Below are 13147 nucleotides of genomic sequence, written 5' to 3'. Positions count from 1 at the left end.
CCTATGTTAAACCCATTCAAAACATTAAATGCAGGATTCAATCAATTATTTAAACCAAGAGGAAAAATCTCACAGTTGTTTGTGTGGTATTTTAAGAGTTACTTGCTAAAATAGTCAATATTCACTGGATTCATCTGGAAAGCTTTTGCTTTTTTTCATAAAGCTGTCTGAAAAAGTGCAGCTAGTCTCCTTCCAAATGTTATTTCCCTGTTTTTGATATATTTATGCATATATAGTGTAAGTATATCCCCGTGTTATAATATGATTGCAGAGTGGAGATGGATATGTATAGGTAATCCTCAACTTACAACCATAATTGGGATCAGAATTTCTGTTGCTGAGCAAAGTGGTTGTTAAATGAGTCGTGCCCAAATTTATTACTTGTTTTGCAATGGTTGTTAAATCATGTGGTTGTTAAGCAAATCCAGCTTCTACTCATTGACTTTGCTTGTCAGAAGCTGACTGGGAAGGTTGCAAATGGTGGTTATGTGACCCCAGGACACTGCAATTGTCATAAATATATACGGTTGCCTAGTGCCCAAATTTTGATCATGTAATTGTGAGGATGCTGCCACGCTTGTAAGTGCAAGGACTGGTTATATGTCATTTTTTTCATTGCCATTGTAACTTCAAACAGCCGCTAAAGGAATGGTTGTAAGTCAAAGACTACCTGAATTTATATTTTTGCATTTAAAAACACAGGAGCTTCCAAACACACATGACTTGTTGATACAACGATATCCCATCTGAATGTTTGTACATGAAATATCCATTAGAGCACAAGATCATATGAAAATTGCTGGTTGAAAATGGAAAAAGAAGAGGCTATAATCACCACTCTATTAAATTACTAGGAATAGGCGTTTGGTAACTATTCAATATCCATTAGCAAGAAGGCAAGAATGTGCAGTGGGATGCAAAATGTCATAAAAGGGCATATATAAATTCAGGCCTAACCTCTTCTTACCACGTTTCATAGTTCACAGCATACTGGTGTCAAGACAGACCCTGGGATTTTACTATGTTCCCATGCTAATCCAAAGAGCAAGGGAAACCGAATAGCAATATTGTACTTCATTTCCAGTGAGTAGACCTATTTGGTTTCGAAAAGAAGGAACCCAGCAAAAGTGGAAAAGCGTTGATGATCTCCATGCAGTGCCCCGTTGCCCATCCGCAACCACACTTCGTCTCCTTTGGCAAGTTTAAGCACTGCGCTATTGCTTGACGAGTCAGATTTTCCCTTGGATTCGTAGCTAACAACAGAGATACAAAAGGTAAACTGGTTTGTTCTTCACATTTTAAGCATTGTTGCAATCCCTAGAGGTGGTCCTCATTTAGTAACTGCCTTTTTTAGAGACTGTTTGCTGATACGACAATGTTAAAAAAGGAAGTCTGCAACCATTAAATGAACCCATTGTCTATAATGGGCATTTTGTGCCAGAAACTGGAAGTAAACATATACTGGGGAAAAATATATATATAAATCATGGTCACATGACCATAGGATGCTGCAAACAGCTATAAATGCAAGCCGGTTGATGAGCATCCAAAATGTAATCACATGACTGGGGGGGGGAATGGCAGTTGGAACTTCAAATCCAGCTCAAGCGCCATTTTCGGGTTCCATTTTAACTTCAGTCGCTAAGCAATTGTCATAAATGAAGGACTACCTGTACCACTTTGCAGGCCTAAAGCAGCAGATTGGCCATTTCAACATAGGCAAAAGTAATTGAGGGTTCCAACTTCCTCTAAAGACAATGCAATCTACCTACTTATCTTGCAGTGTTATATCAGGCAAGATAAATTCTTCATTAAATCTATTATTGGTCATTTTTCCAGTTTAGCAATCCTAATTCTTAATCAGATAATCTATGCTAAGGGATAGCAGCTTTCCCTCGTGCAGGGGTGTCAAACTCGCCACATCACATCACGTGATGTATCGCGACATATCGTGACTTTTTCCCCATTGTTGGAGCTGGGGTGGGCGTGGTTTCAGCATGACGCCCACCCCAGGCTGGCAGCTTGACACCCCTACCCTAGTGGTTTGTCCTCTTACCCGTAACCCATTTCTTTTTAAAATTGGAGGTTTTAGGGCAGCGATCCCCAACCTTTCCACCTTGGTGCCCCAGCCAGGGATGGGGGGTGTGTGAGTGGCAGGCGCACATGCGTGTGCATAGCTCCACTGGTGTGAGTAGGTGCGCACACCCTACACTCACGCAAATTGAGGTTCATATATGAGCAGAAGGTGCTTGTGCTTGCGCATGATGCTTGTGCAAATGGAACATCATGCACGAGCGCCCTCCGCTCGCATAAGTGGAGCTTCGCATGCACTGTGGCCCAGTTTCAAACAAGACATGGCCTGGTAATGGGCTGCAGCTTGGGGGTTGGGGACCCCTGTTTTAGGGACTGAAGCTGAGAATCTTAGAAGGCAGCTCATGTGCTCTATCCTGAATTTCAGTTCCTCTTCCAAATTTATTTCACATATTTGTAAGCCTCAAATGCACCGCACACACCTGTATAAACTGAATACTGTGTTGCCATTATGCATCAAGTACACAGAGACGTCTTCAACATCTTCATGCTTCATCATATTAAAGGTGAAGAAATAAACCCCTAGAAGGGAAGAGAGAAAATATATAGTACAATTGAATAATTCAATGGCACAGATAACAAGATAAATGTTCCTTCACAGCTGCTTCAACAATCTCCTCATCATGTGACCCTGGGACAGTGCAACCGTCATAAATATGAGTCAGTTGCCAAGCATCTGAATTTTGATCACATGACCATGGGGATGCTGCGAGGGTCATAAGTGTGAAAAACGGTCATAAATCACTTTTTCAGTGCCATTGTAATTTCAAATGGTCACTAAATGAACTGTGTAAGTCATGGACTACCTGTACATATATTCAGAACTAATACTTACCAAATACAATAAGAATCCCTCCACACTTAAGAGTACACACATTTAGCCACAATTGTTAAGAATTCATTCATCTTCTTGTCTAAGATGAATATCCACACTTGCAAAATATTCTGTTTCATCTCTGAAACAATCCAATATGAGGTAATCTGGTCCTGAAGCTTAGAATCTATTTTGGAACCTTAAAGGCTTTCATTATTTTTTTAATGCCAATTTGGAACATTTTTTAAGCTCCACAAATTTTCCATAAATTGAAGATGTGGGGAAAGAGAGATATAAAAAGATGGATATATTTTTGTGACCAACAGATCTCATTTCCAGTCTAGTATTAACTTTACCAGTGAATGTGGTCATATAGCAAAAGCAGTGATTAATAAATGCACACTGTTTAATTTATTACAGTGTGGTAAAAGCGATAGTAGCTTAACTAGGTTGCCTTTAAAAAGTTTTAGGGAGAATAATATTATTTTCTGGGTTTCCAAAATCTAATTTTTGGACTGTTTAAAGTTTCTATTTTGATATTGTCTTGAGCCTAAGAAATGTTATTAGTTATTAGAAGCTAATAAAACAACTTTATATACTTAGCAGTTGGGTTCTTGTATTGATCAGGTTTTTCTACAGATATTTTGCCCAGCATCCCAATGAGACTGTCAACATGGAAAGAACCTGATCAATAACCTAATCTGGAGAATCAGATTACTGAGTATGTACAGCAAATCTGAGTTACTTCTATTCTAAGAAATCCATAAAAATGTACTCAAGAATGTACTCAAGAAATTATGAATGTGTGCCATCTGTATTATTCTACTCTACTGTATTACCATGGTATTGTCCTAATTCAATATTGTTTTACTGCTTTATTGTAAATTGCTGGGAATCCATACAGAGTACAGCAGTATATAAAGGACAGAAATAAATAAGTTTGCAAAACTCATATATTGGCTTTTTTATTCCCTGTACTGTACCTTCCATTATTTCCTGTTGAAATTTTATAGGCACTTAACACAAGGACATTCCTTAGTTGTAAGTTACATTCATGCAAATTGCCTACACAAGAGCAATAAAGGGGGAAAAACTTCCTATTTTTTTAAAAAAGGGTCCAAACAGAAGTTCTTGTTATTTTTTATAGAATCTGTCAGAATTCACCCTTTCTGAACAAGCAATCACAAAATGTTATATTTAGGTTCTGCAAAAATAATAATAAGCTATGGACGTCATATTTCAATCTATCAAGAAGATATGTTTAGAAAAAATCACAATGTTTGCCTTTGTGTTCGATCCAAAGTAAAACACAACATCAGTTTGAAGCTTCAAGGGGGAAAAGTTCTGCTTGATTGAATAAAGAACATTCAAGGCAAATTATTGTTTCTTTTGCACAAAATTCACACAGAATGCACTGTACTCACCATTCACTGGAGCGCCAAATCGTCCAGTCATTACATCAAAGAAATTGCCAATGTTGGTTTCCACGCTACTGAAGATTATTCCGCTGTTCTGATTACTAAAGTGGGTTGCCATTGAAGCCATAAATGCAACCTATGCAAATAGAGTTAGCATTTAAAGAACAGGAGAAAGGCAGATTGGAAGACATGGTTGAAAGCAGTCAATTCTGTATCAACTTCTTTCCCAGTTTAGTTGGTGAAGGAGGAGAGGGGAGAGAGAAAGAGAGATAAACTTTGATTTTCTAAATGCATCACTAGGATCTGGGCCAGCGTGTAACCTGACTAACAACACTGCCATTGATTTATGTACGAACAGAGATCCACTCATACGCAGAAAGAAAAACATCTATGAATGTCTAAAACACAAACAGCTCCATTTAAGATTACTGTACACTTTAACGTAGCAGCTGAGTCTGTGGAGATCCCTTCATGCCATCTCAGCCACAAGAAGCGTTACGTTTTAGGGGATTTGTCAGATCGGCTCCAGCATGGAGAGAATAAAGAAGTCTTGACAGATTTACTTTGGCTTTAACAAACAAACAAAAATGTAAACTGTGCACCAATAGTGATAGCAGGGGTGTCCAGAATGTACAGATAGTCCTTGACTTATGACCATAATTGAGCCTACAATTTCAGTCATAAGTCTTGATGGTCGTAAATCAGGTAAATCTTAATTTTGTGACTTTTTCGCAGTGGTTAAGCAAACACCGTGATTGTTAAGCGAAGGAGACATGCCACTGGCTGGTTAATTCAGTGTTACCCTTTATGATAAGTGTTATGGAGTGCCGCTGGGCAGAGGGGTGCAGCATGGCATAAATGTGGCCAGATATGGGAAGGATTGTTGCAGTGCCATGCAAGAGTTTATGGGCACTACAAGGTGCAGGTGAGGGTGCTGTAAGCAGGTAGGTGCTCTGTTGAATGAGATCCCTGAATCTCATCATCTATTGCAGGGTCCTCAGGAGAAAAAACAGTGGAAGCAACTTATGGGAGGGATTTCTCATCTTCCCTGGCAGCTTTTGCTGGTGGGAAGCTGGTAGGGAAGGTTCCAAATGGTGATCACGTGACTGCGAGACACTGCAACCATCATAAGTGCAAGTCAGTTGCCAAGTATCTGAATCCCAGTCACGTAATTGCAGGGATGTAAAGGTGAGGCAGGAGAGATGTACTTTCAGACTTGCAACATTCCTTTAATATAGTAATCTCACCATTAATGTCGTGTTACAACTGCCCTTGTAAATTGAGGACTACCTGTATACTCTTAGTTGGCACTTCTTGTCTGGACTGCCTCAAAGTATTGACACAGCCCACCCACAAATATTTGGGATCATAGTCAGGTAAACAAACAAACCCATCCATAAATTTATGCAATGGGAAATCACTTTTGGAAAAATCATGCTCTCATGAAAATTAAGGGGAAATTACCTGCAGCTCTGGCGGGATGCCAGGATAACCTTTTTCTCCTTTATGTCCTTGATGGCCTCGCTCACCTCTGAGTCCCAAGTCCCCCTTGTCTCCTTTGTCACCTTTCGATCCTTCTGTGCCAGGTAATCCATTATTTCCATTGTTTCCATGGTTTCCTTTGGGCAGTCAATCAATAGGTTGTTCGGTGAAATGCAAGCTTTACAAGGCTCCATGCAAGTTTGTTTTCATTCTTTGGACTAAATTAGATTTAACTTTTCTCATTCTGGTATCCTCTAGATATATATATTCTAGTACTACAGCACCCATCTTCCCTAGCCACCAATGCCTGGGGATGATGGAAATTATAGTTCAATATATCTAGAGCACTCGTAAGTACTGAGGCCCAGATAGCCTTTCTAAAATAGTACAAAAAAGGGCAGGGATAGATAAGAAGAAACTTGATAGGAACTGAATATTTAAACATGCTGGCTGGGGAATTCTGGGAGTCAAGGTTCACACAGTTTAACAACACTAATGTTGAAAGGCACTGGCCTAAAAAAATTAAGGGTATGTTGAGAAGGAAAACTGTACTGATGAATCAATAATAACAGTGGCTTTCTTGGACAGTAGGTGAATTTCCTTCATTTCTGTCCTAGGATTTTTTTTTGTACATTTTCAGGACAAAATCTTATATAGATAGTCCTCACACTCATTCATTTAGTGACCGTTTGAAGTTACAATGACCCTGAAAAAAGTGACTTATAACTGTTTTTCACACTTACGACCATTGCAGCATTCTCATTGTCCTGTGATTGAAATTCAGAGATTTGGCAACTGACTCCCACTTATGATGGTTGCAGTGTCCCAGAGTCATGTGATCATCTTTTGCTTCCTTCTGACAAGCAACGTCAATGGGGAAGCCAGATTCACTTAACAACCATGTCGCTAACTTAACAACTACACTGATTCACTTAGCAACTATGACAAGAAAAGTCATAAAATGGGGCAAAACTCACTTAACAACTGTCCTCTTTAGCAACAGAAATTTTGGGTTCAATTCTGCTCATAAGTCAAAGACTATGGTAACAGGTTACAATCAAGTGCTAACTAACTGCTGATTTCCCAGGGCATCAACACAGATATAAAGGTATAAAAGCATTCAAATCAGGTCAAAAATAGGCAGTTGGCAGTTAAGGAACTCAGCCCTTTGGAGGGTTCTGGTGCCAGGAAAATATTGACAAGACATCATGGTAACACCAGCTGCGGGATAGAAGGAAAGAAATGAAAATTGTTCTCCAGAGGTAGATGCATTCCGAGACTTGATCCAGAGCAAGGGTTACGGTCCATGCTCCTTTCCCCACTCTTTGGGATTGTTACAAAATCTCTGAGCGTGGAATTGCTAAACCTCTACAGCACCATTCAGAAGCATGAGCTACTGTCTTCTCATTACCCAACTAGAACATAGTCTACAAAAAAAATGCTCACACTTATGCACACGGTATAGGCAGTCCTCGACTTACAAGCACAACTGGGATCAGAATTTCATTGCTAAGCAAGGCAATAGTTAAGTGAATTACGCCCAATGCCCTTTTTTGCCATGATTGTCAAATGAATCACTGCAGTTTTAAGTGAATCACATGGTCATTAAGTGAATTCAGCTTCCCCCATTGACTTTGCCTATTGTAAGCCAGCTGAGAAGAGGTAGGAAAGGAGCAGGCAGAGCCTTGGGGCAGAGTCAAGCAAGTAATCAGCCTAGAATCATTAGGTTCCCACAAACAATCTAAGTCCAGCCCCTCTTGAATTCCGCTGGCTCTTATCTAGCACCAATTTAGTGCTGAACGTTAGATAAGATAAGATAAGATAAGATAAGATAAGATAAGATAAGATAAGATAAGATAAGATAAGATAAGATAAGATAAGATAAGATAAGATAAGATAACCTTTATTGTCATTTTTTTACTGTGGGCACAACGGCACACATCAAAAATGAAATTTAGTTGCCCGCTCTTGGCCCACTAGTTGACCAATTCTTGTGTACAGGCATGAGCAAAAAATCATCGTAACTGAAATATAACTGTGGTCCCCATTTTTCACACTTGAAAGTCACAAATGGCAATCAGGCAAATCTGGGATACTCCAACTATTAAAAATGCTTGCTGATTATCTAGTGCCCAAATTTTGATAATGTGACTGTTGGAATGCTGTGACAGTCATAAGTATGAGGACCAATCATAAGTAACTTTTTTCAGTGCTGTTGTAACTTACATATGTGTAAGTATGTTGCAACGTATTTAAAGTTGAACCATACTGATAGAATTATTTTCTTCATTTGCCTCTCATTAAAGTACCTAATTAATTACTTGATGAATTATATCAGTATCTTCTGAAGAACATTTTCATGTTTTTTAACTTAATGAACTACATCATTTTATTACATTACATTTTTTTCCTCATGCCTTCAGTCGTTTATAGATACGTGATATGAAACAAGAAATTCATAGAATTTATGGGCGTTGCTGTTGATATCAATGAAATCTAACATTGCATTTTGGTTAAGGCTTGCAGTTTAGCTATATAATCAATTGTCTTCACCCTGGTTACATATCAAAATAGCCATGTTATTTGAACCTGTTGCCCTCCAAAGCTGCTTATAAAAACATTTTATTCAGCTCAGTAATAAAAGAATTATTAAAAGGGCTACAATGAACTAAAAAAAAAAATCTGCATGGCAAGAATGAAAACTGCTGCTGCTGTCATTAATCAAATTTAAAAAAAAGTGTAGGAGAAAAAACTGGCACAATCCAAAGACTTCTTTGCAACTTTGAGTGCGCACCCGGTTCTTACACAAACAGGGTATTGCAAAAGCAAAGCTGTCATAACTACCTATATTGGCATTAAAATATTGCTTAGGAGAACATTCTGATCCCTTTCCCACCATGTTATTGGTGTTAAATTACAACATGGATCCCTAAACTTTGAGGTGGATGGTAGGCCCTTTGGAGTTCTGAGAACAAACTGTGGGCACTCTTCCAAAATGATGGGGAGTTTACAAAATGATGGGAAAGTTGCAAAATGATGGGGAGTTCGCTGTTTACTGACATGGACATTTTAAGCAATTACAAGGCAGTATTTTACCAGCATGGTTGTTGCCACCACTATCTCCCACGTCCTTTCGGGTACTGGTGGGCAAAATGACAGAGTCAACCATTATTTGGTATTTTTCACTGAAGCACATCAGTTTCACAATGTTTTAAAATTTAATTTTTAAAAGGCCAAATGTTGACGGGACCAGGAAGCTCAGCTGGTGGCAAGGTACACAGGGAGACTGCCTAGCTAGCAGACTCCAAACCGAGGGGAAGGTCTATCATTTACTATATGTCTTTGGGCAGAATCTGGACAGCCATCTATGGGAAGAATCAATGGTCTAAATCAGTGTTTCAGTGCTTCTCAACTTCAGCAACTTTAAGATGTGTGGACTTCAACACCCAGAATTCTGCATGCTGGCAGGGGAATTCTGGGGGTTGAAGTCTACACATCTTTAAGTTGTTTGAGGTTGAGAAGCACTGGCCTAAATGGCTGCTTCCGAGTCTAGAATTCTGCTATTATGCATTTGATTTAAGAGACTGAAGGAATAAGCCAAGAGAATACAGTAGGAAAGGAGCAGGATAAGGAATGCCACTACAGTATTCCAGATGTTCCAGGTAGTGCACCATTTAGAGTAATAGCCCAAGAACACTGAGACGTGATGCATCAAGAAGCTCAATACATCTTTTCTGCTATGCAAACTGCCACAGAAACCAAGCAACCCCTTCAAGTGTTCATCATTGTACAATTGTTTTCTAATTATTTACCTGGGATTCCAGCAGGTCCTGGAAGTCCAGGTGGGCCTTGATAACCTCGAAATCCAAAATCCCCCCGGCAACCACATTCTGGTGGGCTTTGAGGTCCACTCTGTGTTGTCTGTAAACACATCGTTCAAAAACAATTTATAGGATATCACAATTATGACTTATATCAATATAGGTCAGTGATGGCGAACCTTTTAGAGACCGAGTGCCCAAACCGCAACCCAAAACCCATTTATTTATTGCAAAGTGCCAGAGCCCCATCAGCATTGTGGTGCCCTCAGGTGGGGCATGGGGCCGTGGCCCACTGGGTGGGTATGGCTGCAGTTGTCACGGCAGACTGTGTGGGTGTGGCCAGGTAGGTGTGGCCACCTCGATGCTCTAACACCTCTACGAGCTTGCTAGCCGGCTATTTTGCATGCTTTGTGCTGGCCGGGGCTGCTGCTCCGGGCGGTGGCGGTGGCCTAATGGACCTGCGTGAGCTGCTAGTGGCGGCGGTGTGTGTGCCCACAGAGAGGGCTCTGAGTGCCGCCTCTGGCATGCGTGCCATAGGTTTTCCACCACTGATATAGGTAGTCCTCGACTTACAACTACAGTTGAGACCAGAATTTTCATTGCTAAGCCAGGTGGTTGTGAAGAGACTCATGCTTGATTTTGCAACCTTTTTTTGCCATGGACATTAAGCAAATCACTGCAGTTGTTAAGCGAAGCATGTGATCATTAAGTGAATCCTACTTCCCCCATTGAATTTGCTTGTCAGAAATCAACTGGGAAGGTTGTAAATGGTGATCACATGATCCTGGGACTTTGCAATCATCATAAGTCCCTGGTGGCTGCCAAATTTTGATCATGTGTCTACAGGGATGCTGTGATGGTCGTAAGTTCAAGGAAACGTATGTAAGTCACTTTTTTCAGCACTTTTGTAACTTTTTTTATCTGCAGCAACAGACCCCATTCCTTCATTGCCTCATAAAGAGACCATTCCACCTCTGTAGAGCCTCATTCTTCTGTAAGCTTGTTATCTGGTGATAAATAAAAGCCTTTCTTTCAGGGCCATCAATAGCAAATCAGGTGTCTCTTAATCACTTATAGAGAGAAATGCCTGTGCCTTGCACCCGAAAAATGAGGCATGGCAAAGATTGGATCAAACAAATAACATATTAAATCTGTAGTCCCATTTTAATAAAGGCACTCAGTAATAAACAGCTCCAGCCAAGAGCAGAATGCTTCAGAGAACAGTACGCACATGCAATTGACTGTAACTTATTCCTTCTTGGGAAGAAATTCCAGGGGACAGTTGACTAAATTTCCAAGCAAAATCCATTCTCCAACTATCCACAATATAGAGCTACCATGTTTGGGCTGCAAAAATATAGACAATCTCTAAATGGCAGCAAAGAGAGTGCATGTGGTCATCTGTCTTTTTGCAGCCCAGATATGGTAGCCCTAGTTAAAGATCAGGCCTGGCATGATTGCTTTCACAGAGTATCTACAGGGTATGGTCCACAAAGTCAAAACAGTGGCCCCAATGTACATCTAAAGTTGGAGTTTGCCACTGCTTGACTACAGTATTAATAACTGAGCTTCAAGCACTACAGTAGGAACTGAACATTGACCACCCAAATGCAATGACATTTCAATTGGAAACCCCTTTTCTGCCAAGAAAAGCATTAGTTTAAACATGGATACAATTCAAAATCAATACAAAAAAAGCACTTTGCTTGTCTCTTTATTCATATCTAAATTAATGTATATGCATTGATTATACTCATTGACCCATCTCTAATACCTGCTATCTGAAAATTCTTCTATAAAATAGTTTTGTTCATCTAAAGAACAGCCTGAACTACTTACTTCTATTTGAAGTAAATTCCATACAGTAAAGCTGTTTTTAATTAAGTGGTTTTTAAAAATATAATAATAACAACATCAATAAGCACAGTAATTCTGGTGTCTAACATCGATTGAGCTGAGAAAGGAGTATAGGGCAGTATATTTAAGTACTTAAATTATAAAGCATATTCTCTACTTTCAATTATAAAGCATATTCTCTACTTTCAATTATAAAGCATATTCTCCAAAAATAAGTGTTCGCCTTTGCCACTCTTATGAACAATATCCTCTACATAAATTCCACTTTCAATTAAGAACTGTCTCCAGTAAATGTGCAAATTACAACCTTACACAAATTTACATAGAAGATGCATTGAAAAATACTGAGAGTTTTTCCTTATGCCGCTGAAGTATGCAGTCCTTCCTTCATGTCTGACAGCCTGTTTGATGCATCCTGAACAAAATTTGCTCCAATACAAGGTATTTTTCTCGTAACATTTCTAATGTATCAGTATGGCATAATCTGTAGAAAGTTAACCAAGTCCCATAATTTTTACTATGATCTGAAATGCTTAACATTGACTGGATTGCCCCATTAAGATGTAAATCCATACATTGGGACTTACATCTAAATAAACATGCATAACGTTGAATTATTGGTAGATTAAAGATAGTTGATGTCATAAAGAGGGGGGAAAACATCTGTATGGAAAATTAAGTTCATAGAAAAGAAAAGCCCTATCCTGAAAGACGTCCGTGCATAGCATGGTCACCCTATCATTAGGAACCCATTGCTCTTGAGAAAGGTAGTACTAATGTTGGCATATAACAAAAAGCTCACATACTTTCTGAACAGCATCTTAGAATATTAATTCAGAGTACCTGGACTCTGTCTGAGGTAGTCTGTGCTACATCATCTACTTCTGGTTTCAAGGCATTTTGGTCAGTAGAAGGACTAGTACCATGAACTGCCTCAACCGTCCACTTATACAGTTGGCTCCGCTGTCTCAAGTTTTCCCTGCTGCTGGAACCTTTATGACCAGTCTGGTGGTGGCTCTCCAAAACTTTGGCCACTGGATTATTATCTCTTCTGCTCACCTCCATGTTTTCTTCTTCGCCCAGGCAAAAATGAAGAAACAGAAGCAAAAGCAGGAGACTCCAGTTGAGGATGTCCTTTAGTACTATACGACTCAACATTGCTAGGTCCTTAGAGTGAGGGCCTTCTGCTAAAAAAAAAAAAAACAACTCTGCTGTTGGTGTGATGGAGTCTTGGAGAACGTTCCTTCTACTGAGTCTGCCAGCAAGACTTGGTGACCATCACTTTATATGCTGCGTGTAATAAATTACCCTATGAAAATGTCAGAGAGGCAGGAATCTTCATCCCAAATCAGTCATGCTTTCTGAAACAACCCAGTCATTATTCACCACATCCCCCAGTACCAGACAAATTGATTTGCATGCTGGAAATGTCCACCACATTTAATGGACAGCTGTGGTTCCTGTTGGGAAGCACTGACAAATGTTAATCCTTCTTTTTAAATGGGGGAGGCTTTTTTTGTTTGTTTTAGCATTATAAAATGAAGCCCATATAGCAACTGTTTTAGGCTTCTTGATTAGATATAGAGAGGTTAGCCACTCAGACTATTAAAAAAAAATCTGGAGTTTAGAAACAGTGCTGCATTTATTTGCTAGCTACAAGCAAA

General features: G+C 39.5%; 1 protein-coding gene across 2 annotated transcripts; it reads right to left on the bottom strand.

The window, feature by feature from the left end:
* Window positions 1–664: 664 nt before the first annotated feature.
* Window positions 665–12680, bottom strand: LOC107296719 (complement C1q tumor necrosis factor-related protein 3). Of its 2 annotated transcripts, none has more exons than XM_015826072.2 (6): window positions 12327–12680; window positions 9618–9726; window positions 5788–5942; window positions 4330–4459; window positions 2514–2613; window positions 665–1253 (listed from the first exon to the last, which is right to left on the bottom strand). In XM_015826072.2, the coding sequence occupies exons 1-6, from the start codon at window positions 12639–12641 to the stop codon at window positions 1094–1096; spliced, it is 969 nt and encodes a 322-aa protein (XP_015681558.1). In that variant the 5' UTR covers window positions 12642–12680; the 3' UTR covers window positions 665–1093. The 2 variants fall into 2 exon arrangements, with proteins under 2 accessions (XP_015681558.1, XP_015681559.1); XM_015826073.2 differs by having other exon boundaries at window positions 12543–12680.
* Between the last annotated feature and the right edge of the window lie 467 nt (window positions 12681–13147).

This window comes from Protobothrops mucrosquamatus, unplaced genomic scaffold (genome assembly GCF_001527695.2).
Source record: "Protobothrops mucrosquamatus isolate PMUCROS unplaced genomic scaffold, P.Mucros_1.0 scaffold2945, whole genome shotgun sequence".
Classification (NCBI taxonomy): Eukaryota; Metazoa; Chordata; class Lepidosauria; order Squamata; family Viperidae; genus Protobothrops; species Protobothrops mucrosquamatus.
This window is presented reverse-complemented; position numbering and strand designations above follow the sequence as displayed.

What these genes read in the sequence shown, in the direction of transcription:
- LOC107296719 (XM_015826072.2), bottom strand. Translation starts at nt 12,641, where the DNA reads ATGTTGAGTCGTATAGTACTAAAGGACATCCTCAACTGGAGTCTCCTG. An exon ending in GCATCCCGCCAGAGCTGCAG is followed by an intron (nt 4,460 to 5,787) that starts GTAATTTCCCCT and finishes CTATTTGCATAG; the next exon opens with GTTGCATTTATGGCTTCAAT. An exon ending in ACAGTATTCAGTTTATACAG is followed by an intron (nt 1,254 to 2,513) that starts GTGTGTGCGGTG and finishes CTCTGTTGTTAG; the next exon opens with CTACGAATCCAAGGGAAAAT.